Source organism: Chiloscyllium plagiosum, chromosome 2 (assembly GCF_004010195.1).
Source record: "Chiloscyllium plagiosum isolate BGI_BamShark_2017 chromosome 2, ASM401019v2, whole genome shotgun sequence".
Classification (NCBI taxonomy): Eukaryota; Metazoa; Chordata; class Chondrichthyes; order Orectolobiformes; family Hemiscylliidae; genus Chiloscyllium; species Chiloscyllium plagiosum.
This window is the reverse complement of record NC_057711.1, coordinates 93,395,309-93,422,511: the sequence shown is the minus strand read 5'-3', so window position 1 is coordinate 93,422,511 and position 27,203 is coordinate 93,395,309. Positions and strand designations below refer to the sequence as shown.

The window sequence follows — 27,203 nt, the reverse complement described above, 5'->3', positions numbered from 1 at the left end:
AAAGAATCTCTGGCTGGAAAAAAAGATGCAATATGATAGCCACCCTGAAGAACTGCAGGCCAGGTGACTCTTGAAGACCCTTTCCTGCCACTCCAGGAGCCACACAGTATGGGTTTTTTGCAGGAGGCTCATTGTATACTCTCTTTCCCCGAGAGTGAGAGGACATGAAATCTGCCTGTTGCCATTAATGTTGAGGCAAGCTACGGATGTACAAATGGCTGCAGTAGGTCCCATCACTGAGCTGGAGAGGGGTGTAGGTTTGGGGTGGGGGGGGAATGGGGTGTGGAGCTTTATTTCTCCTCCACTCCCCCAGGATGCGGCAAAGGAAACCCTCTCCACTCCTGGGGCTGTCGATAACTAATGAGGAAACAAGTGCAGAATTCCATCGGTCCATAGCTAACTGGATGCAAAAATAATTTGATTGAACATAGAAGAGTACAACATACAAATGGGCCCTTTCATCAATGATGTTGTGCCTAACATGACACAAATTAAATTAATCTCTTCTGCCCTGCACTTGATCCATATCCCTCCATTCCTTGTATATTCATGTGCTTATCTAAAATTTGTTTAAACACCCCCATCGTATCTGCCTCCTCACCATTCTGGCAGCTCGTTCCAGACTCCTATCAGTCTCTGTGTAAAATCTTTGCCCCTCACATCGCCTTTGAACTTTACCTTTCTCACCTTTAATGCATGCCCCCTAGTTTTAGACATTTCAACTCTGGGGAAAAGATTATGTTTCCTCTCAACCTTCACTGCTCCAGAGAAAATACAGAATTTTTCTAGCCTCCCCTTATAGGTCATGCCCTCTAATCCAGGCAGCATTCTTGTAAATATTTTCTGTAGCCTCTCCAAAGCCTCCACATCCTTTCGGTAATGTGGTGACCAGAATTAAATGCAATATTCTAACTATGGCCCAACCAAAATCTTATATAGCTGATTCTTCTAATCAATTCGCCAACCAATAAAGGCCTTCATTACCATTCTACTGACTTGCATGGCCATTTTCAGGGAGCTATGGACTTGAACCCCAAGATCCCTCTGTATATCAATACTGTTCATGGTCCTGCCATTAACTGGAAAAGTTTCCTGAACATTTGATTTCCCAAAGTGCAGTACCTCACACTTACATGGATTAAACGCCATCTGCCATTTCTCTGCCCATACCCACAACTGATCCACACTGGATCCTTTGACAACTTTCTACATGATCCACAACTGCACCAATCTTTGTATCATCTGCAAACTTACTAATTTACCGATCTACATTTTTATCCAAATAATTTATATATATCCCAACAGTAGTGTGTGGATCCCTGCCGAACACCACTTGTCATGGACCTCCAGCCTGGAAAAACACCCTTTAACTTCTACGTGTAAACCAATTCTGAATCCACAGGGCCAAGTCACCATGGATCCCATGCACCTTAGGGGAAGAGGGAGAGGTGGAGATGGAGAGGTGGGAGAGGGGAGCGGAGCAGAAAAATTGGGCGGCACGGTGGCTCAGTGGTTAGCACTGCTACCTCACACCACCAGGGTCCCATGTTCAATTCCAGCCTCGGGTGACTGTCTGTGTGGAGTTTGCACATTCTACCGGCGCCCTTGCGGATTTCCTCCGGGTGCTCCAGTTTCCTCCCACAGTCCAAAGATGTGCCGGTCAGGTGATTTTGCCATGCTAAATTGCCCATAATGATAGGTGCATTGGTTAGAGGGGAATGGGTCTGGGTGGGTTACTCTTCGGAGATTTGGTGTGGACTGGTTGGGCGGAAGGGCCTGTTTCCACACTGTAAGGAATCTAACCTAATCCTGAATATAGAACAGAATTGCTGGAGAGAAAGAGGAAGAGAATGTTGTGCGGAAGGACAAAGGGGACCCAGTTTTGGGGGGATAAGGGGTGAAGAGAATTGGATCGTTGGAGGAGGGATGGGGTGTTCAAGTTGAATGGGAACCTTGAGGAAAGGAGCGCTAAATTGGAAGAGGGTTAATCACGTTGGGTGAGGAGGTGAGTGATTAGGACAATGTGGGAGAGGGACATCATTTGGGTGCAAAGAGGTCGGGAGTGAGGATGTCAATGTGAGGAAGTCAAGGGGAGGGGAGAGGAGGAGCCTCGCTGCTTGCGGAGCGGACGAGGTGAGGCGACGGTGCGTCACTCGGATTGCCGTGGCGGAGTTGAGGCAATGGCTGTGGCCAAGTGGCTCCGGGAGTACCTGAACTGGGGCAGGCACAAGGGGCGTAACTCTCCTCGGGCGGTGAAGTCGGAGCCTGGGGGCTGGGAAGGGGTCAGCGGGACTCCAGCTCGGGCTGACACCGAGCTCATGCTCAGAGCTTACCGGCTGCAGAAAGAGCAAGACTTTGAGGATCCTTACGGCGGGCGGCAGGCGTTCAGCCTGCGGAGAGTAAGGGCTGCCTGGCACAGCCAACTGCCCGAAGAGCCGCCCTTCTCCCGCAGCAACAGTGAGAGAGCGAAAACTGGCAACTGCAACTCCGCAAAACATCGGCTCATTAAAGTGGACCCTCCCTCCCCGGCACACAGCGAAACCGCGAGCTGGAGCCACAGCAGTAACTGCAAGAAAGTGCAAAAACCCCAGCATAACGACGTCAAGAAAGTACAGAAAGCCCAGCACAACGACCTCCAGAAAGATACGGTGAGTCACACTTCGCAGTTTGTTAGCTGCTGTCCTGTGGACTCGATTGTGACACAGTCAATTTCACTACTTTTCTCCCCTTAATGTCAACACATTCTTAAATATGTCGGCCACGTATTCTCCACCTCCGAAATACTTTTCATAATATTTGTAAACAAAAACATTTAACTTGAATGTTACGGCACTTGTAGGAATTCTTTCACCAAGACAACATTCGATTGTAATATTTGCAAGTACTTTTTAAACATCGAGGTCTGCCTTCATTTGGCACCAATAACTCTGGACTGAGCCGGGCCGTTGTCTTCCTACAAATCTTTGATGAAACAGTGAATCATTTTTGGAGCTGACATTTCACTTTGACAGGGTGTGAACGACTTTTGTGCCAGTTGTTCCCCACCCCCTCATTTTTCCATGTAATATTGAGCAAAGATTTTGAAACGTAGAGTGATTGATTTCCATTTCGGATTAGTGCAGCAAAAATATCAAGTGGAAGGATAGGGTTATACGACCACAAGTCATAGGAGCAGTAATTAGGCCATTCAGCCCATCGAGTCTGCTCTCCCATTCAATCATGGCTGATAGGTTTTTAAACCACATTCTCCTGTGTTCTCCCTGTAACCCTTGATACTTAAGAACCTATTTAACTCAGTCTTAAATATACTCAATGACCTGACCTCCACAGCCTTCTGTGGCAATGAATTCCATTGGTTCACCATTTTCTGGCTGAAGGTGTTTCTCATTATCTCTGTTTTAAAAGGCCTTCCTTTACCTGAAGTCTGTGCCCTCCAGATCCTAGTCTCGCCTTCCAATGGAAACACCTTCCCAACATCTACTTTGTCTCGGCCATTCAGTATTCTGCATGTTGCAATTAGAACCCCCCCTCATCCTTCTAAACTCCAGAGAGTACAGACCCAGATTCCTTAAAAGTTCCTCAACATTAAACTTTTCATTCCTGGGACCATTCTCGTGAACCTCCTCTGAACATCCACCAAGGCCAGTACTACCTTCCTGAGATATGAGGATCAAACTGCACACAGTATGTCAAATGTGGTCTGACCAGAGCCTTATAGAGCTTAGAAGTACAACCCTGCTTTTATACTCAAGTCCTCTCAAAATAAAAATCATTGTTGCATTTGCCTTACTAACTACTAACCCAACCTGCAAGTTTACCTTGAGAGAATCCTAGATTAGAACTCCCAAGTCTCTTCACACTTCAGACTCCTGAATTTTCCCCCCACTTAGAAAGTAGCCACGCCTATATTCTTAATCCTAAAGTGCATGACCCCACATTGTACTCCATCTGCCATTTTTCCCCACTCTCCTAATCTGTCCAAATCTTTCTGCAGCGTCCCTGTTCACTCAATGCTACCTGTCCCTCTATTTTCATATAGTCTGCAAACTTAGCCAATATGGCCTCAATTCCTTCATCTTGATCATTAATGTTTAAAGTGAAAAGTTCTGATCAGAATGCTGAGCCTTGTCCTGAGAAGGACCTTTTTATCCCCACTCTCTGCTTTCTGCCAGACAGCCAAGCTTCTATCCAAGCTAGTACCTTGCCTTGAGTACCATGTGCCCCTTATCTTATGCAATAGCATCCTATGTGGCACCTTGTCAAAGGCCTTCTTGCGGTCCAGGTAGATAACGTCCATTGGCTCTCCTTGGTCTAACTTGCACATTACTTCCTCAAAGAATTGTAGAAGATGTCAGGCATAACCTCCCCTTGATGAAACCATGCTGACTTTGCCCTATTTAGACATACACATCCTTCACAATGGATTCTAGGATCTTATCCATGAGCAAGTTTAAGCTAATCAGACTGTAATCTTCTGTCTTTTGCCTTACTCTCTTTTTAAACAGGGGTGTTATGTTAGCAATTTTCCAGTCCTTTGGGACCCTCCCTGAAACCCACATCCCATGAGAGAATAAAAATAATTACTCTGATCAATGAAATGCTGATCAATTATCAGCCCTGTTGGTTTGTTCCCTTCACTCATGCCAACATCTGATTTCCCTTGCAATGTCATTATTATATCTTGCTCTATTGCAACTAGAGGTTTCCTGATTATTTGTAAAACATAAGCCAAGATTTCAGTCTGTAAATCAACTATCCACTGTTGGTATGGAAGGTAACTTATAGACCAGTGAGCCTTGCGTCAGTTTTAGAAAAAGTTTTGGAAAGGATTATATGAGATAGGATTTATAATCATCTAGCAGGCAACAATTTGATTGGAAATAGTCAACATGAATTCGTCAAGGTCAGGTCGTGTCTCTCAAACCTCATTGAGTTTTTTTGAGAAGGTGACCAAGCATGTGGAGGAAGGTAGGGCAGTTGAAGTGGTGTACACGGACTTCAATAACCCTTTGAGGTTCCACATGATAGACTATTGGAGAAAATGTGCAGTTATGGGATTGAAGGTGATTTAGCAGTTTGGATTAAAAACTGGCTTTCTGTAAGAAGGCAACGAGTGCTGGTTGATGGAAAATATTCAGCCTGGAATCCGGTTACTAGTGGTGTGCCACAAGGATCTGTTATGGGACCATTGCTGTTTGTCATTTTTATAAACGACTTGGATACAGGCATAGGTGGATGGGTTAGTAAGTTTGCAGATGATACTAAAGTCAGTGGAGTGGTGGACAATGTGGAAGAATGTTGCAAGGAGACTTGGATAAACTGCAGAATTGAGCTGAAAGGGGCAAATGGAGTTCAATGCAGATAAATGTGAAGTGATTTACTTTGGGAAGAATAACAGGAAGGTAGAATCCTGGATCAATGTAAAGATTCTTTGTCATGTGGATGTGCAGAGGGATCCATGTACATAGATCCCTGAAAGTTGCCACCCAGGTTGATAGTGCTGTTAAGAAGGCATACAGTGTGTTAGGTTTTCTTGGTAGAGGGATTGAGTTCCGGGGCTGTGATGTCATGCTGCAACTGTACAAAACTCTAGTGTGGATTCACTTGGAGTAGAGTGTGCAGTTCTGGCCACCCCATTACAGGACGGATGTGGAAGCATTGGAAAAGGTACAGAGGAGATTTACCAAGAGACTGCCTGGTTTGGAGCAAGCTCTTAGGACAAAAGACTGATGGACTTTGGTATATTCTCATTGGAGAGAAGAAGGCTAAGAGGGGATTTAATAGAGACATACAAGATGATCAGAGGATTAAATAGGGTGGACAGTGAGAGTCTTTTTCCTAGGGTGACATCTGCTTGTACAAGTGTGCATAGCTGCAAATTGAGGGGTGATAGATTTAAGACAGATGTCAGAGGCAGGTTGTTTACTCCGAGTGGTAAGGGCATGAAATGCCCTGCCTGCCAATGTAGTCAACTCAGCCACATTTAGGGGCATTTAAACAGTCCTTGGATAAGCATATGGATGATGATGGGATAGTGTAGGGTGATGGGCTTAGATTAGTTCACAGGTCGGCGCAAGGGCCAAAGGGCCTGTTCTGCGCTGTATTGTCCTATGTTCTATGTTTAGGTTCTCTTTGATTAGAGATGATCATTGCACTTATATGGTATGAATGTTACTTGCTACTAATCACTCTTGAACATATTCCATGTTTTACTGCAAACAAGCATTCCTTGATTAGCTGTGAAGTTGTCCTTGTCAGTCAAAGCATAGGTTATATGAGTGGGAAGATTGGTTGGCACTGTACAGGATATTAGGCCACAGCAGAATACTGTGCAGTTCTGGTCACCACACTATAGGAAGGATGTGACCACACTGGAGAGGGGTCAGAGAAGATTTATGAGTATGTTGCCTGGGATGGAACATCTTAGCTATGAAGTAAGGCTTAATTAGTAAGGGTAGTTTTCTTTTGGAGCATATAAGGTTAAGGAAGGATCTGATAGAGGTGTATAAGATTGTGAGAGGTATGGGAAGAGTGAATAGAAAGCAGCTGTTTTCCTTAGTTGAAGACTCAGTAACCAGGGGCATAAATTTAAGGTGAAAGGCAGGAGGACAAAAAGCTAAGGGACTACACGATGAATTGTATCCTGGGAAGCACTGAGGATCAGAGAGACCTTGATGTGTGCGCACATTGGTCACTTAAGATATCAAAACAAGTTGGTAAAGTTGTTCAGCAGGCAAGTGCTTCATAGGGCTTATACCCCAAACATCAACACTCCTGCTTCTTGGATGCTGCCTGACATGTTGTGCTTTTCAAGCAACATCCTTCTTGACTCTGACTCTCCAGCATCTGCAGTCCTCACTTTCTCCAAGTCGAATACTTGTCTTTCTTATTTGAGGCATAGTGTTTAAGAACAGGGAGGGGTTGTTTGAGATTCCACTACCCTCGGTACAAAAGATTTTCCTCATATCTCCATTTAAATCATCTGCTCCTTGCCTTAAATCTATGCCCCGTTGTCTTTCTTCCCTTGAGCCAGTGAAAAATTTTATTTCTATTTATGCCCCTCATAATTTTATATATTTTAAGCATGCTCCCTTTTAATGTCCTCTGCTCTACGCAAAACAACCCTAGTTTGTCCAATCTTTCTTCAAAACTGAACCACTACAGCTCAGGCAAAATCCTGGTAAATTTCCTCCACCCCCTTCTCCAATGCTACCACTATAATGTAAATCCCAGAGCAGCACACCATACTCTAGCAATAGCCTAACATTTTGTTCATTCCCGGCACAACTTCCCTGCTCTTAAGCTGTGTCTTGGCTAATAAAGACGAGCATACCTTAACCATTTTATCCACCTGCCTTAAGAGCTTAAGGGATGGTATACGTGCACATCAAAATCTTCCCATGGTCCACCCATTTGTCACGTATTCGCTGGACTGTTTTGTCCTATTTGTTCTTGTTTTTTTTCCACTTTATAGCTTTTCTTCCAATCATACAGTGTCATTAAAAGCATTAAAATTAACATTGGGATTCAATCATAAGGGGAATATACAGACATTTCTGTAACCCATAAACAAAACTCAGAAGGGTATGTTGTCTCCCCGGTTCTAAGGTCAGGTATATCCCAAAGCATCGGCATAATATTCTAGAGGGTGTGGGTGAACAGCCAGTGGTTGTGGTCCACACTGGTACAATTAACATAGTTAAATGAAAAAAGGATGAGGTCCTACAAACAATACAGAGGAACCTCGAATAGTGGAATCACAGGTAGATTGGATAGTGAAGAAGGCGTTTGGTGTGCTTTCGTTTATTGGTCAGAGTACTGAGTACAGGAGTTGGGAGGTCATGTTGCGGCTGTACAAGGCATTGATTAGCCCAGTGTTGGAATATTGCGTGCAATTCTGGTCTCCTTCCTAACGGAAAGATGTTGTGAAACTTGAAAGGGTTCAGAAAAGATTTACAAGAATGTCGCCAAGGTTGGAGGGTTTGAGCTATTGGGAGAGGCTGAACAGGCTAGGGCTGTTTTCCCTAGAGCGTCGGAGGATGAGGGGTGACCTGATAGAGGTTTACAAAATTATGAGGGGCATGGATAGGATAAATAGGCAAAGACTTTTCCCTGGGGTGGGGGACTCCAGAACTAGAGGGCATAGGTTTAGGGTGAGGGGGGAAAGATATAAAAGAGACCTACAGGGCAACTTTTTCACGCAGAGGGTGGTACGTGTATGGAAAGAGCTGCCAGAGGAAGTGGTGGAGGCTAGTACAATTGCAAAATGCCGCAGCCCCAAGCCCACTCCGCTGTCCATTCCCACCCACCCAACATCCGACCCCCCTTTCTCCCCCCTTCCCCCCCCTCCCCCCCCTCCACCATAGCAGCTGAACTGGACACCAACTGTAAGACTGCTGCTGCATTTGGGGGTAAGTCTCCAAATAGCACGCACACACACCACAGCATTTTGACAGGTTCCACCTCTGCCCTGTACAGGACAATGTTGGAGAGATTATCTGGGGAAGGGTGGGGGGGGGTGGGTTTAGGGTTCACCTGTGTAGAACTCCAGGGAAAGTGTGGGGGGAGAGAGAGAGAGAGGGCGGGAGGTCAGTCATTTAGAGACGGTGGCTGGACTGTTCAGAATTGTTCTCGGGTGCATTTCAGTGAGCCAAGTTCATTTTAAATCAAGTTTGAAGTAGCTGTTTGACGTCATGTTTCTATTAGGACCTTCAGATCCCCTTCGGATAATCCGATATTCGGATAATTGAGGTTCCTCTGTATATGTAGTTAGAAAGTTAATTAAAATTAGAAAGCCATATGATGACAAGACAATAAGAAATGGGAATGGCTATTCAGTCCCATGCCATTCCATAGGATTATGACTGATCAAGCATTCCTCACATCCAATTTTCCTGCCCTTTTCACTGTAATCCTTGATTCACCTATGTAAAGAACCTATCGATATTAGCTTTAAATATATACAAAGATTCTGCCCCACAACTCTTCGTGGCAAGTAATTTCAAAGACTCTTAAGTATCTTAAAGAAATTTCTATTCATCTCATTCTTAATTCTCTGGCAGTCCTTAATTCTGAGACTAAGCATTCTGGTCCTGCAGTCTACCCCCATGAGGGAAAACATCCTCGCAGCATTCTTACCCTGTCAAGGCCCTTAAGAATCCTATGTGTTTCAATTAAATATCTCTGTCTGCTATACTCCAGTGAGTAGAGTCCCAAACTATTTAACCTTTGACAATGAGATAATCTCACCACACTGGGGATTATCCTAGTGAACTGCCTCCAATGAAATAATATATTTCCCTAAAGGGGACTAAAACTGCTCTCAGTACTCCCAGATATGGTGTCATTAGTATTTTGTACAGTTGCAAAAGGACCTCCCTACTCTACTCCAACCCTCTTGAATTAAGGGCCAACATTCCATTAACCTTTCTGATTACCTGATGCTTACTTTCTATGTTTTGTGCACAAGTACCCTCAAGTTTCTTGTTGCCATTTCCTGCTGTGTTTTTTTTAAATAATGATCTATTATAAGACTGAGGTATGGGAGCAACATTAGGCCACTCGGCCCATTGAGTTTGTTCAGCCATTTGGTTTTGACTGATATTTCTCAAACACGTTCTCCTGCCTTCTCCCTGTCATCATTCATCCCTTCTTTTGTTTTCCTTTCCAAATGAACAACTTCACATTTTCCATTGGCCAGCTGACACACTTTGAATAGTAGTTATGTTAGATTCATGCAGTGCAAAAAAAGGCCTTCAAACTATGAATTCTGGATTAGTGGTGCTGGAAGAACACAGCAGTTCAGGCAGCATGCTGCCTGAACTGCTGTTCTTCCAGCACCACTAATCCAGAATCTGGTTTCCAGCATCTGCAGTCATTGTTTTTACCTAGTTGACTTCAACCTATGGAGTCTGCACTATGAAGCCATTTGTATTTCCTCTCTCAGCTTGCCTTTCTGCCTAATTTAGTGTTGTCTGCAAATTTGGTTACAGTACATTCATTTCCTCCTTCCACATCATTAATATGCATTGTAAACAGTTGCAGTTCTCACGCTAATCTCTGGAATTCCGATAGTCACTGGTCACCAATCTGAAAATGAATTCCTTATTGCTGTTTCTTCCCCACTCTATGGCCTAACCAACATCTTACACAACTCAAGCATAACCTTCCTGCACTTAAACTCTATGCATTAACTGATAAAGACATGTATCCCCTATGCTATCTTAAAGAACTAGTGGACATACATAACATTGTCTCTCTGAACCTCAGTGCTTCCCCAGGTCCTACTGTTTCTCATATGTTCCCTTGCTTTGTTTGTCTTGCCCAAGTGCATCACCTTACAGTTATCTGCAGTGAGTTCCATTGAGCAATAATTAGTCCACCTGACTATCCTCCTCCAATCTAAAGCTGTCCTCCATACTACTTACCATCCCACCAATTTTTGTCATCCATAAATTTGCTGATCAACTCTCCCACATTCAACTTTGAATTACTTGTTTAACCCAGAAAAGGAAAGGATCCAGATACTGGTCCCTCACTGGATACAGGTTTCCAGACAAAGAAACACTACTTTATTATCACCCTTTGCTTCCCCCTCCTAGTCAATTGTGGATACAATTAGCCAAATTCTTTTGGATACTCTGGACTCTTAACTTCACAATCAGTCTCCCATGTGGAATATTATCAAAAGTCCTGCTGAAGTACAAGTAGGCTACATCAAATGCATTGCCTTCCTCTAAACACCTAACTATCTCTTCAAAAAAGTCAATTGAGATGGTCTTACGCTACTTCCCCTTCACAAAACTATGTTAACTGTTTTGATTAATTTCTATCTCTGCAATTGACAGTTCTGTCTCACAGAATTGCTTCTTTAAATTTCCTTGCTGCTGAAGTTAGACTGGTTGACCTGTAGTTTCCTGCTTTATCCCTTGATCCCTTTTTGAAAACTGTACCTCATTGGTTGCCCTCCAGTCATCTAGCACATGAAAATGTTTGCCAGTACTCCTATTTTCTCCCTTGTTTCACTCGACAACTTATGATATGTTTCATCTAGCCCTGGAAATTTATCTACTTTAAAGTCCACCAGACCACCCAGAACTTCCTGTGTTCATGCTAATATTTTTAATTGATCACAGACGTTCTCACTGATTTCTGTACCCATGTCATCTCCCCCTACTGACCAGTATCAACACAAGGTAGTCATATAGAACTTCTATCCTTTGGCACCATTCGCAAATTACCTCTGTGGTCCTTAATGGGTCCAATTGTTTCTCTTTGTATATTTATCCTGAATGTACTTGTTAAAAAAAATTAGGATTTTTCTTTATTTTACCTGCCATTCTTTTTGCTCTCCTGGTTTCCTTTTAAGTTCCCTTTAGGATATTCCATACTTCTCTAGTCTTTTGCTATTTTGAGCCCTTAATACCTGCCATGAGCCTCCATTTTTATCTTTAGCCAATCCTTTGTACACTCAACATTCAGGGTTCACAAGATTTGTTGGTCCTGTCATTTATTGGAGCATAAGCGGAGATGAGGACTGCAGATGCTGGAGATCAGAGTCTAGATGAGAGTGGTGCTGGAAAAGCATAGCAGGTCAGGTGGCATCCGAGGAGCTGGAAAATCAATGTTTTGGGAAAAAGCCCTTCCTCAGGAATGAGGCAGGCAGCCTCTGGGGTGGAGAGATAAATGGGAGGGGGGTGGGACTGGGGAGAAAGTAGCGAAGAGTACAGTAGGTGGATTGAGGTGGGGATGGAGATGATAGGTCGGAGAGGAGGGTGGAGTGGATAGGTGGGAAGGAAGATTGGCAGGCAGGACAGGTCATGAGGATGATGCTGAGCTGGCAGGTTGAAACTGGGTTAAGGTGGGGGGAAGGGAAATAAGGAAGCTGGTGAAGTCCACATTGATGCCCTGGCGTTGAAGTGTTCCGAGGCAGAAGCTGAGGCAAACCCCACCACCAGGGATATATTTCCCTCCCCACCCCCTATCCACTTGCTGCAAAGACTATTCCTCTATAACTACCTGGTCAGGTCCACGTGCCCCAACAACCCACCCTCCCCTCCTGGCACCTTACCCTGCCACTGCAGAAATTGCAAAACCTCCGCCCACACCTCCCCTCTCACCTCCATCCAAGGCCCCAAAGGAGCCTTCCACATCCATTAAAGTTTCATCTGCACATCCACCAATGTCATTTATTGTATCCATTGCTCCCGATGCAGTCTCCTTTACATTAGGGAGACTGGACGCCTCCTCGCTGAGCGTTTTAGGGAACATCTTGGGGATACCTGCACCAGTCAGCGCCACTGCCCCGTTGCTGAACATTTCAACTCCCCCTCCCACTCTGCTGAGGACAGGCCGCCTTCACCGCCAATCCTTCACCACCTGACGCCTGGAGGAAGAATGTCTCGTCTTCTGCCTCGGAACACTTCAACCCAGGGCAGCAATGTGGACTTCACCAGTTTCCTCATTTCCCCTCCCCCCACCTTACCCCAGTTTCAACTGCCAGCTCAGCACCATCCTCATGACCTGTCCTACCTTCCAATCTTCCTCCCCACCTATTTGCTCCACCCTCTTCTGACCTATCACCTCCATCCACCTATTGTCCTCTTAACCACCTTCACCCCAGTCCCATCACCCCTCCCATATTTATCTCCACCCCGGAGGCTCCCTGCCTCATTCCTAATGAAGGGCTTTTGCCCGAAACATTGATTGTCCTGCTCCTCGGATGCTGCCTGACCTGCTGTGCTTTTCCAGCACCACTCTAATCTGCTTATTGGAGCATGTTGGCCCTATACTGTTCTGACATAGACGTACCAAAAAGTATCAACTCTGACCAATTCATATCTGATCTCATTAAAATCAGTCTTCCCCTAATTGAAGACTTTGATTTCAGCCCCATCCTTGTCCTTTTCTATCACAGTCTTAAATCCAATGGAGTTATGATTACTGTCTGCAAAATGCTGTCCCTTGATACTTGAACAACTCACTTGCTTTCTTCCTTCATTACCTAATATTAAAATCCAGGGCAGTCCCTCTCTTGTAGGGTTTTCTATGTATTGGCTTAAAAAGCTGAAGTGGATGCACTTTAAGAATTCTGTTCCCTCTAAGCCTTTGACACTGTGGAGTGATATCTATTTGGGATTGGTAGTCACGGTCCAGGGGATGTAACTGACTGGGGCAGGTGTGGGAGTGGTGAGTCGTAGGCTCTGTTTAACAGTGATCCTGGAGTTAGAAAAGGTTTAATATCTGTAAACATTTTCTGAGTGTCCATGAAGCTTAAATGATTTGGGACCTTCTGAATTCTGATTGTAATGAATATTTTTTGAAGGATTCCAGACACTGATTACCCATCTGAATCTTCAGTTTCCCAGCTTGTTCCAGTAGAATCTGGTTTGTATGGGATTCTGTGATGCACAACCACAGTCTGCTCTGGTCCAGCAACTCTGTGGACATGGAAGTAGCTGGACTAATATGTCGTAAACAAACACTTGAATCCCATGCTTTCTTGAATGAAGTTGTTAGTTTTCCAAATGATCTTCTGACAGTAAAGAAAAAAGTAGACCTGAACAGAACTGAAAGCACTGATCTGTTTTAGCTCTACTTTAAAATCAAAATTCCCAAAATGATGATATAAACCTTTATCACATTGGTCATATAAAATTTGCAGACATGATATTCACTGTAATTAAATCAAGAGATTAAATGAATGATGTAAAATGACTGCCACAAGAACTCCTTCAAAGTTGCATTTGCAGGTATAATCAGAAAAGGTGACCAGACTTTGCAGGTTGTATCAGAGGTCAAGCAAACAGACTGCATTTATTGGAAACTTATGGCTAAAAGCCAAGCAAATGATGCAATGACTTTCATCAGTGCCTGGCGGATGTGACCATCCCATATTGCAACATTCTTTCAGCACAGTAACCTTTACAAGTAACGATCTTATTTGCAGGGCACAAGAAATGGTATGCAAATTGATCTCATTTTTCAACAACTAAAATACACAAACTAGACATGACTGTGATACTTGGATGCATTAATACTTTCACTTGGGTGTGTTTGATCATAAGCTTTGGACTTCTTTAGCAAGAGTGGTAATAAATTATTTTTGAAGTGTTTAGTCTGAGTATATTATAACTTTCAGATTCCATCAACTATTTTTTTGGAAAGGTGTAGATGTAGAGTTCTATGAAAGTTAATGGGTATGGCCTTTACAATCAAGTCTGTAGCTTGTTTTAGTTTCAGAAATGAGCAGGACCAGAACACTCTGTAGTTTTATTCCAGTTAAATGGGAGTGGTGGAGGCATAGTGTCACTAGGCTAGCAATCAAGAAACTTAGGCCTTGTGTTCAATTCCCACCATAGCAGATGAAGAAATTTGAATTCAGTAAAATACTCACCTGGCCTTAAATACATTGCCAATTGTTGTAATAATCCATTTGGTTCACTAATGTTGGGGGAAAGAAATCCACCATCCTTACCTGGCCTGGGCTAAATGTAAGTCCAGAACCTCAGCAATGTGATTGGGTCTTATCTACCCTCTGGGCAATTACTGATGGGCAGTAAATGCTGGCCTAGCCATAGCTTTCATATTTGTTTTTATTCATTATAGATGTCATGCAGTAGAGTCATAGAGATGTACAGCACAGAAACAGATCCTTCAGTCCAACTTGTCCATGGCAACCAGATATCCTGAACTAATCTAGTCCCATTTGCCAGCACTTGGCCCATATCCCTCTGAACCCTTCCTATTTGTTCTCCTATTCATTCCTGTTCATCCAGATGCCTTTTAAATGTTAGAAATGTACCAGCCTCCACTACTTCCTCTGACAGCTCATTTCATACGTGCACCACCCTTTGTGTGGAAAAAGTTGCGCCACGTTCCTTTTAAATTTTTCCCCTTTCATCCTAAACATATGCTGTCTAGTTCTCGACTCCCCCACCCCAGGGAAAAGACCTCATCTATGTACCCTATCCATGCCCCTTATGACTTTTTAAATCTCTAAGGTTCCAAGGCTCAAAAAAAAGGAAGAGAAAAGGGTGAGGTTTTGAGGAGAGAAAATAGGAATTGGGCAGGTGGTTAAAAAGTAGATTCACGAGGGTAGTAATATCTGGATTACATGCTAGAGAGAATAGGAATAGGAAAATAGAGCAGATGAATGCATGGCTGAGGAGCTGGTGAAGGGGAGAACGGTTCACATTTTTGAATCATGGGAATTTCTTCTGGGGAGAAGTGACCTGTGTAAGAAGGATGGGTTGCACCTGAATTGGAAGGGGACAAATATACGGCAGGGAGATTTGCTAGAGCCATCCAGAGTGATTAGTGAGAAAGTGATCAATTTGAGGTTGTTGTGGTTGGGAAAAGGAGCAAATCAAATAGTCAAGGCAGGCAGGAGCAAAGCAGAGAACGAGATACGATTGATAAAAGTTAGCAGCATTTATTTCAATGCAAAAGATCTGACATGTAAAGCAGATGAACTCCAGGCATGGTTGGGAATGTAGGACTGGAATATCATAGTTATTACAGATATGTGGCTCAGGGATGAACAGGACTGGTAGCTTAATCTTCCAGGGTATAGATGCTATAGGAAGGATCGAAAGGGGAACAAACGAAGAAAGGGAGTAGCCTTTTTGTTGAGGGAAAACATTTCGGCTGTACTTAGGGAGTACATTCAGTGAATATGGTTGGGTGTACCTGAGAAGTAAGAATGGGATTATCATCTTATTGGGATTGTACTATAGCCTCCCAGTAGTTAGCTGGAAACTGAGAAGCAAATTTAGTAAATGATCTCAGTTATCCCTAAGAATAGTGGAGTGGTAATGGTAGGGATTTTAACTTTCTAAACATAGATTGGGGCTGCCCTAGTGTCAAGGGATCAGATGGAGAGGAATTTAAGTGTGTACAAGAAAATCGTCTTACTCGGTATATGGATAGACCTACTAGACAAGGTGCAAACTTGAGCTTCTCTTAGGAAATAAGACAGGGCAAGTGATTGTGGTGTCAGTGGGGAAGCACTTTGGGGCAAATGGTCATCATTCCAAACAAAATCAGGAATTGCTGGAAATGTTCAGTGTGGCAGCATCTGTGAAGAGAAATCTGTAATGTTTTGGCTCTGGTGACCCTCACAATATAATTTATAATTGTATTGGCTTAAAATAGTTATGGAAAAGGATAAACCTGATCTAAAAATTATAGTTATAAATTGGAGGAAGGCAAATTTTGACTGTACAGGGTATTGGGCAAGAACTTTCAAAAGTTTATTGGGAGCGGATATTCATAGGTAATGGGGTGGCTGGAAAGTGTGAAACCTTCAAAAATGAGATAACAAGTCCAGAGACAGTTCTATTTCTATTCGGGTGAAGAGCAAGGCTGCTAGGTGAATGCTGGATGACTACAGAAATTGAGGTTATGTTCAAGAAAAAGAAATATATGTCCATTATAGACAGCAGGGATCAAGTGAATCTCTAGAGAAGTATAAGGGCAGTAGGAGTATACTTAAGAGGGAAGTCAGGAGGGCAAAAAGCAGATGTGTGATAGCTTTGGCAAATATGGTTAAGGAGAATAAAAAGGGATTCAACAAATACAATAAGGCCAAAAAGTGTTTTGCACTAGTGTTTAAATTGGAAAAGGGTATGAAAGCTAGAAAACTTGGGGAAATAAATAATAATATCTTGAAAAGTGTCCATATTACAAAGGAAGAGACACTGGGTGTTTTAAAATACATAAAGATGGATAAATCCCCAGGATCAGATCAGGTGTACCCCAAAAGGAAGGTAGGGAATTGATTGCTGAGCCTCTTGCTGAAATATTTGTATCATTGATAGCCACAAGTGAGATGCTGGTCATCAGGAGGTTGGCAAATGCGGTGGTAAGGAAAAGGCTGGGAAGTGTGGACTAATGAGCCTGACATCAGTGATGGGCAAGTTGTTGGAGGGGATTTTCAGGGACAGGATTTACATGTATTTGGAAAGGCAAGGACTGATTAGGGATAGCCAACATGGCTTTGTGCGTGGCTAATTGTGTGTCTCAAACTGAGTTGAGTTTTTTTTTTAAGAAGTGGCGAAGAGGATTAATGAAGGTAGAGTGGTGAATGTTGTCAAAATGCATTTCTGTAAGGCTTTTGACAGGGTTCGATATGGCAGACTGATTACAAGGTTAGATCACATGGAATACAGAGAACTCGCCATTTGAATACAAAATTGGCTCGAAGGTAGGAGACAGAGTGGTGGTGAAAGGTTGCTTTTCAGACTCATGATCAGCAGTGTACTGCAATGATTGGTGCTGTATCCACTGTTTTTTGTCATCTGTATAAATGGTTTGGATGAGTGTATAGGAGGTATGCTTCATAAGTTTGCAGATCGCAACAATTTTGGTGGTGTTGTGGACAGTGACTAAGATTACCTCCAGTACAACAGGACCTTGATCAGGTGAGCTAATGGATGCAGGAGTGGCGGATGGAGTTTAATTTAGATAAATGTTAGGCACTGCATTTTGATAGCACAAATCAGGGCAGGACGTACACATTTAATGGTAACGTTGTGGGAAGTATTGCTGAACAAAGAGACTTTGGAGTATAGGTCCATAACTCCTTGAAATTGGAATCTCAGATAGAGAGGATCGTGAAAAAGGCGTTTGGTACACTTGCCTTTATTGATCAGTGCATTGAGTATAGGAGTTGGGAGGTCATGGTGCAGCTGTACAAGATATTGGTTAGGCTGGTTTTGGAATATTGCATGCAATTCTGGTCTCCCATTTATAGGAAGGATGTTGTGAAACTTGGAATGGTGCAGAAAAGATTTACAAAGATGCTGCCAGGGTTGGAGAATTTGAGCTACAGGGAGAGATTGAATGGGCTGGGGCTATTTTCTCCAAAGGTTTTGGAGGCTGACAGGTGACCTTTTTGAGGGTCATGGATAGGATGAAAAGTCAAGGTATTTTCCCATGGGTAGGAGACTTTCAAATGTAGAGGGCATAGGTTTAAGTAAGTTTTCACACAGGGTTAAAAGGGAATGGAGGAAGTAGTGGAGGCTGATTATAATTACAACATTTTAAAGGCATCAAGATGGATAAATGAACAGGAAGAGTTTAGAGGGATTTGGGCCAATCCATCACTTTTTCTCTGGCAGCTCATTCCATACAAGCACCATGATTTCCATACACGCACCATTGTGACATGATTTCCCATGCACAAAGCCATGTTGACTATCACTAATGAAGGGCTTTTGCCTGAAACATCGATTTTGAAGCTCCTTGGATGCTGCCTGAACTGCTGTGCTCTTCCAGCACCACTATTCCAGAATCTGGTTTCCAGCATCTGCAGTCATTGTTTTTACCTTTCCAAATACATGTACATCCTATTCCCTCAGGATTCTCTCCAACACCTTTCCCACGAATGACATCAGGCTCACCGGTCTATAGTTCCCTGGCTTGTCCTTACCACATTTCTTAAATAATGGTACCATGTTAGCCAACCTCCAGTCTTTTGGCACCTCACCTCAATGATATTGATATATCAGCAAGGGGCCCAGCATTCACTTCCTTAGCTTCCCAGACAGCTCTAGGGTGCACCTGATCAGGTCCTGGGGATTTATCCACTTTTATATGTTTCAAGACATCGAGTACTACCACCTCTGTAATATGGACATTTTTTTTCAAGATGTAACCATCTATTTCCCCATATTCTATATCTTCCATATCCTTCTCCACAGTTAGTACTGATTCAAAATACTCGTTTAGTATCTCCTCCATCTGTTGCGGCTCCACACTTAGACTGCTTTGCTGATCTTGAGGGGGCCCTATTCTCTCCCTAGTTACCTTTTTGTCCTTAATTATTTATAAAAGCCCTTTGGATTCTCCCTAATCCTATTTTCCAAAGCTATCTTATGTACCCTTTTTGCCCTCCTGATTTCCTTCTTAAATATCCTCCTACTGCCTTTATGCTATTCTCAGGATTTTCTCGATCTGTGCAGACTATACCTGACATATGTTTCCTTCTTTTTCTTAATCAAAACCTCAATTTCTTTAGTCATTCAGCAGTCCCTACATCTACCAGCCTTTCCTTTCACCCTAACAGGAATATACTGTCTCTGGACTCTCATTATCTCATTTCTGAAGGCTTCCCTTTTTCCAGCTGTCCCTTTACCTGCAAACATCCGCTGCCAATCAGCCTTTCAAAGTACAAGCCTAATACCGTCAAAATTAGCCTTCCTCCAATTTAGATCTACAACTTTTAGATCTGGTCTATCCTTTTCCATCACTACTTTAAAACTAATAGAATTATGGTCGCTGGCCCCAAAGTGCTCCCCCACTGACAACTCAGTCATCTGCCCTGCCTTATTTCCTAAGTGTAGGTCAAGTTTTGCACCTTCTCTAGTAGGTACATCCACATACTGAATCAGAAAATTGTCTTGTACACACTTCTAAATTCCTCTCCATCTAAATCCTTATGGCAGTCCCAGTCCACGTTTGGAAAATTAAAATCCCCTACCATAACCACCCTATTATTCTTACAGGTAGCTGAGATCTCCTTTCAAATTTGTTTCTTAATTTCCCACAGTATTTCCCGAGGTGTGTTCCAACCCACCCCCCACCCCATCACCACCACTTTACTAGTTTAAATCCTCGTGAACAGCTCGAGCAAATCTCCCTGCCAATATATTAGTCACCTTCCAATTCAGGTGCAATCTGTCCTTAATGTACAGTTCACATCTATCCCAGAAGAGATTTCAGTGAACCAAAAATGTGAACCCTTCTCTCCCTCACCAGCTCCTCGGCCATGCATTCATTTTCTCTATCCTCCTATTCCCACCCTCACTAGCTTGTAGCATCGGAAGTAATCCAAATATTACTAATCTTGAGCACCTCCTTTTTAAATTCCTGCCTAATTTTCTATATTCCCCCTTCAGAATCTCATCCTTTTCCCTTCCTATGTCATTCATTCCAATGTGTACAATGACCTCCTCCTGGTCCCTCTCCCCTTCGAGAACACTCTGCATCCCCTCTGAGACATCCTTGATCCTGGCACTAGGGAGGCAATATGCCATTCTGTTTTTTTTTTGCTGCTGGCTGCAGAAACGTCTGTCTGTGCCTCTGACTAGAGAGTCCCCTATCACAAATGATCACTTGGAAGCCAACATACCCCTTATTTACATTACAGTCTGTCTCAATACCAGAAACCTGGCTGTTAATGCTACATTCCCCTGAGAGTCCATCACTTCCTACATTTCCCAGAACAGCATACTTGTTTGAAATGGGTGTAACCACCGAAGACTCCTGCACTACCTGCCTAGCTCTCCTACTTTTGCTGGAGTTAACCCATTTATTTGACAGTATCTGCGGCTTTTTTCCCTTCCTGTAACCTCCATCCATCACATGTCCTAGCTCTTATAAATTCCTCATTGCCTCTAACAGCTGATCCATTCGATTTGATGGGATTTGCAACCAAAGACATTTCCTGCAGACATAATCTTCAGTAATGTGGAAACTCTCCCAAATCTCTCTCATCTGACAAGAAGAGCATATCACTCTACTAAAGGCCATCTTTGCTCCTTCACAATCAACAGACCCAGAAAGTTGCACTATCCTATTACTCTTTTTAAAAAAAACACTACTCCAGGCTAATGTAATACTTATGGCTTATTTTTAAAAATTTAATCAAGAGACAGATCTCAATAAAACATATTATCAAGAAACAACCCACTCTCCTCACTTGTAGATTGACAACAATGCTACTCTTAAAAGCTATGCACTTATCTGTTCATGTGCTGTGAGCTCTCTCACACACGTTCCTTGTCTCACTTATTCAAACTGAATTCTATTTGCCGTTAATCAGTCCTTCTAGCCGGTATAGAGTTATACAGCACGGACCAGATATCTTAAATAGAGGTTCTGAGGAAGGGTCACTGGATCTGAAATGTTAACTCTCCTCTTTCTTCTCAGCTGCTTCCAGACCTGAGCATTTCTAGCAACTTCTGATTTTGTTTCTGATTACAGCATCTGCAGTTATTTTGGTTTTGATTTCAAAATTATCACTGGATTGTAATTGGATGATTAAGGATTGACAGTGGTTCAATCCTCTGGTCAGTTGAGCTTATATTGCTGGATCTTTACTGTGATGTTGGCCTAACGCTAGTTCAGTGTATAGCCAGCCAGAGCGAAGGCCTCTTCAAGAACACTGTTAAGGTGTTTTATGAGAAAGGTTTCTAATGATGCTGTCACTTTAAAAGGTTACTTTGTCTTGGTTTTTATTTGAAGAGAGGTTGTAAAGGCAGAGAGTTGAGCAGTCTACCAGAACCATGAGAGTAAACAACACGTGAGACCTTTAGATTTTGTTTTTAAAAGTTGGAACAATAGAAACGACCTGAATGAGAGAGCTGGCCACACCCAGACCAGGTTGCAAGTTTATTTTTAAGCTGCAGCAGTCAGAAGCTATTTGGGGTCTCCAAAGAATTTGTAGCTTCAGTGAATGATTCCTAGCTGATACTTTGAAATTTCTCTTGATGCTTTTTTCTCCTGGATTGGAGAACTGCATGGAAGAATCTGTGTGTCTGAATTTGCCTTTTTGCAAAGTGTTAGTTTCTTTTTTTGGAAATTCTTACACACTGTGGAAAAGGATATGGAAGATATAGAATCTAGGGGAATAGATGGTGACATCTTGACAAATGTCCATATTACAGAGGAGGAAGTGCTGGATGTTTTGAAACGCATAAAAGTGGATAAATGTCCAGGACCTGATCAGGTGTACCCTAGCACTCCGTGGGAAGCTGGGAAGTGATTGCTGGGCCTGTTGCTGAGATATTTGTATCATCGATAGTCACAGGTGAAGTGCCGGAAGGCTGGAGGTTGGCTTACATTGTGCCATGTTTAAGAAAGAAGGTAAGGACAAGCCAGGGAACTAAAGACCAGTCAGCCTGACATCGGTGATGGGCAAGTTGTTGGAGGGAATCCTGAGAGACAGGATGTACATGTATTTGGAAAGGCAAGGGCTGATTAGGGATAGTCAACGTGGCTTTGTGCATGAGAAATTATGTCTCACAAACTTGATTGAGTTTTTTGAAAAAGTAACAGAGGATTGATGAGGGCAGAGCGGTCGATGTGATCTATATAGACTTCAGTAAGGCAGGGACAAAGAGAGGACTGCAGATGCTGGAGATCAGAGCTGAAAAATGTGTTGCTGGAAAAGCGCAGCAGGTCAGGCAGCATCCAAGGAGCAGGAGAATCGACGTTTCGGGCATAAGTCCTTCTTGTAGAGGGAGGAAGAGAGCTCCTTCAAGGAAGGCATCCTTGCAAGAGGATTCACAGTAGGTTAAAATCCACTAAGCAATAAGGCATCCAACAAGGTTCCTCATGGGAGACTGATTAGCAAAGGTAGATCTCATGGAATACAGGGAGAACTAGCCGTTTAGATACAGAATTGGCTCAGAGGTAGAAGACAGAGGGTGGTGGTGGAGGGTTGTTTTTCAGATTGGAGGACTGTGACCAGTGGAGTGTCACAAGGAATCCACTACTTTTTCATCATTTATATAAATGGTTTGGATGTGAGGACAAGAGCTATAGTTAGTAAGTTTGCAGATGATACCAAAATTGGAGGTGTAATGGACAGCGAAGAAGGTTACCTCAGAATACAATGGGATCTTTGAGATGGACCAATGGGCTGAGAAGCAGCAGATGGAGTTTAATTTAAATAAATGTGAGGTGCTGCATTTTGGGAAAGCAAGTCTTCGCAGGACTTATACACTCAATGGTGAGGTCCTCTGGAATGTTGCTGAACAAAGAGACCTTGGAGTGCAGGTTCATAGCTCCTTGAAAGTGGAGTCACAGGTAGATAGGATAGTGAAGAAGGCATTTGTTATGTTTTCCTTTAATGGTCAGAGTATTGAGTACAGGGGTTGGGAGGTCATGTTGCGGCTGTACAGGACATTGGTTCGGCCACTGTTGGAATATTCCGTGCAATCTTGGTGAACTTTTTATCTGGAAGATGTTGTGAAACCTGAAAGGGTTCAGAAAAGATTTACAAGAATGTTGCCAGGGTTGGAGGATTTGAGCTATAGGGAGAGGCTGAACAGGCTGGGGCTGTTTTATCTGGAGTGTTGGAGGCTGACGTTATAGAGGTTTATAACATCATGAGGGACATGGATAGGATAAATAGACAAAGTCTTTTCCCTGGGGTAAGGGAGTCCAGAACTCTAGGGCATAGGTTTAGGGTGAGAGGGGAAAGATATAAAAGAGACCTAAGGGGCAACCTTTTCATGCAGAGGGTGGTACTCATATGGAATGAGCTGTCAGAGGAAGTGGAGGCTAGTATAATTGCAACATTTAAAATGCATCTGTATGGGTACATGAATAAGAAGGGTTTGGAGGGATATGGGCCAGTTGCTGGCAGGTGGGACTAGATTGAGTTAGGATATCTGGTCAGCATGGACGAGCTGGACTGAAGGGTCTGTTTCCATGCTGTACATCTCCTATGACTCTCTGACTTGATGCAACTACATCAAGTGCCAACTTCTGTGAACAACCAAAATTTTAATAAGCAAGTTAAAGCTTTCTGGAGGAACCCTTAACACACTTCACAGGGCTTGCGGAACCATGTCAAAGATCTCTCTGAACAAGAGAAACAGTCCTTCCTTTATACAGTGCAAAAATTCCACATTACAGTCAGCAACACCCACAAGACAACCCACAGTCCTATGCCATTCAAGATACAAGGTAATGATCAGAGATAATGTGATTCAATCATTCCTTAATGGCAAGACCTGGTGTAAATTGTATTTTTTTTGTAACTGTAGGGTGTAGTCAGAATTCCAACTGGAAAATTGTTATTGATTCTGAATAGGGGATGATGCAAATAGCTCTAAACAGCAACAAATGGGAATATAAATTCCTTGCATTCTATCTGTAAATTTGAGACGTACTACCCTAAGACCAAGGCATACCACCCTACTGTTGGGGCATCCAATTTCCTGCAGGCCAGCAGAACAAATTAACCGTTATGTAACGTGTGTTTATTGGATGTTACTATGATGGAATAGTTAATTCACAATAGGTAATGTATCTATTGTTCCAGATTCCTTTTTGTATTTTAATTGTAGAGTTTAACTAAATTGTGTTTTACTCAATGTCAAGTAGTTTGATCAGTCACATTGCGTCTGGGACAGGCATTTCACATCTACCTTTTAAAAGAAGAAAATGTTAGGCTCTTGGCTATCTTTTAAAATATTTTGAGGAGGTCTTATCTGGTCCATAACAAATTGTGGACTGGTCCAGGATTGAAATGTCATTCCAAGTTAGTATAGGATGGTTGGACTCAAAGGTGGTAGTGTCTTTTGTTCAGGTGTTGAATTTGGTTGGTTTAAACAGAGTGTGCCTTGTGCAGTAATGTCTCTTTTGGTCACTAAATGTCTGGAGGTGGAAGAAGTGACTTTGGGAATTTTAGAAAAAGTGACCATTCATAAGCTTTTTAAACTTCTGTCAGGCCCTGCTGTGTTCCAGTAAAAATAAATTCAGTCGACCCTTCATAGCTAAAATCCTGCCATATCAGACAACATCCTGATCAGCCTTTTCTGCATCCTTCACAATGCATCCACATCTGTCTCATTAAGTGGTGACCAAAAATGTGCATAATATTTCACCTGAGGCCTAACTAAAGTTCTATCAAGTTGCAGCATAACTTGCCTATCCTTATACTCAATGCACTTTCCAATGAAGTCAAGCACGCCATAGGCGTTTCTAGAAATCCTAGAATCCCTACAGTGTGGAAACATGCCCTTCAGCCCCACAAGTCCACACCAACCCTCGAAAAAAATAACCCACCCAGACTCATTCTCTGGACCCTATATTTACCCCTGACTAATGCATCTAACCTACACATTACTGAACACTATGGGCAACTTAGCATGGCTGATTCACCTAACCTGCACATCTTTGGATTGTGGGTGCACCCGGAAGAAACCCATGCAGACATGGGGAAAATGTGCAAACTCCACACAGACAGTCGTCCGAGGCTAGAATCAAACCTGGGTCCCTGGTACTGTGAGGCAACAGTGCTAACCACTGAGCCACCATGTCATATTTTTTTAACTACCAAATCGATGTGCGCTGCCACCTTCAGTGAGCTGTGGACCTGCACACCCAGATTTCGATACTGTGAAGAGTTTTGCCATTCACTGTATAATTTCCACTGTACCTTCCCTTCCAAAATACATCGCCTCACATTTGGGAGAAAATGAAGACTGCAGATGCTGGAGATCAGAGTCGAGAGTGTGGTAACACTCTGGCATAAGCCCTTCATCAAGGGCTTATGCCTGAAACTTCAGTTCTCCTGCTTCTTGGATGCTGCCTGACTGGCTGTGCTTTTCCAGCACCATACTCTCAACCATCACCTCACATTTGTCCAGATTAAACTCCAGCCACTTTTCTGCTCAACTGATCTATATCTTGCTGTCTCCTCTGACAGTCCTCCTCACTATCCATAACTCACCAATCTTTGTGTTGTCCATAAACTTACTAATTTAGACCAGCCATGTTTTCCTCCAAATCACTTATGTAGACCATGAACAGCAGAGCTCCCAGCACTGATCCCTGTGGCATACCACTAGTCACAACCCTCCATTACAAAAAGCATTCTTTCACCGCTACCCTCTATTTCCTATGACTAATCCGATTCTGTATGCATCTTGCCAGCTCACTGATACCATGTGACTTCACCTTTTGTACCAGTCAGCTATGAGGGCCTTGTCAAAGGCTTTACTGAAGTCCATGAAGACAACATCATCTACTTTTCACTGATCAGTCATCTCCATCACCACCTCAAAAATACTTGATCAAGTTCTCCCGCACAAAACCATACTATCTACCATGAATAAGTTGATTTGCTTCTAAATGCGTATAAATCCTGCCCCTGAGAATCTTTTCCAAAACTTCCCCTACCACACTCAGGCCTGTAATTTTCTGGATTATCCCTGCTACCCTTCTTAAACAATGTGACTACATTGGCTATTCTGCAGACCTCTGGGACCTCACCTATGCCAAAGAGGATACAAAGTGTCTATCAATGCTTCAGGAATCTGTTCTCTTGTCTGTCTCAACATTCTGGGATAACTCCCACCAAGGCCCGGAGACTTATTTGCCTTAATACATTTTAAGATGTACAACACCTCTTCCTTTTTATAAAAGCAAATTGGCTTAGAAATTTGACTCTCCCTTCCATGAGATCATCCTCCGCCAATTCCTTCTGTGGTAAATATCGACACACAGTATTCTTTTAGGACCTCACCTACCTCTTCTCACTCCACACATAGATTCCTTCCTTTGTCCTTGAGTGAGCCAACTTTTTCCCTGGCTACCCTCTTGCTTCTTCTATTAGTAAAAACAGGCTTGCTATTCTCTTTAATTCTGATTGCTAATCTCATTCCATGACCCCTTTTAGTCTGTCCATTCCTTGTTTAGGTTCTTTCCTACTTTCCTGATGTTATTCAAGGTTTCATCAGTTCCCATCCTCCTAAATCTTAGATATACTATCTTTTTTGTTTTTGACAAAGATCAGAACATCCCTGGTCATTCCAAGGTTCATGTAACTTGCCATACCTATCCTTCATTCACTCAGGAATGTGCTGCTCCTGAACTCTTATCAACTGCCGTTTGAAATACTGTCTCACATCCAATGTGAATTTATCCTCAACAGCTGCCTTCAATCAAAATTTTCTCATTTCTGCCCAATATAGCTGTAGTGTGTAATATATGTGAGGTGCACTGCAGATTTTAAACAAACCATTAGACAGAACCTTCAAATCCACAGCTGCTTTTATCTAAAAGGGCAGGAATGCATCACTGTTAAGTTCACTCCTTGACATCACAAGTATACATCTAAATTCTGCTTAAATGTTGAGGGTTTCTACCCTGATAGGAGAACGTGAGGTCTGCAGATGCTGGAGATCAGAGCTGAAAATGTGTTGCTGGAAAAGTGCAGCAGCTCAGGCAGCATCCAGGGAACAGGAGAATCGATGTTTCGGGCATAAGCCCTTCTTCAGGAATGAGGAAAGTGTGTCCAGCAGGTTAAGATAAAAGGTAGGGAGGAGGGACTTGGGGGAGGGGCGTTGGAAATGCGATAGGTGGAAAGAGGTCAAGGTGAGGGTGATAGGTCAGAGTGAGGTGGGGGTGGAGAGGTCAGGAAGAAGATTGCAGGTTAGGAAGGCGGCAGTTGGAAATGAAGA

General features: G+C 43.0%; 1 protein-coding gene across 1 annotated transcript in view; it reads left to right on the top strand.

The window, feature by feature from the left end:
* Nucleotides 1-2,090: 2,090 nt before the first annotated feature.
* LOC122561978 (SH2 domain-containing adapter protein B-like) overlaps nucleotides 2,091-27,203 on the top strand; it is a 92,822-nt gene continuing 67,709 nt past the window's right edge. The window contains exon 1 of the mRNA XM_043714327.1: nucleotides 2,091-2,648. Within this exon, the coding sequence (XP_043570262.1) occupies nucleotides 2,181-2,648 (468 nt within the window). The 5' untranslated portion in view covers nucleotides 2,091-2,180. The remainder of the gene's footprint in view (nucleotides 2,649-27,203) is intronic.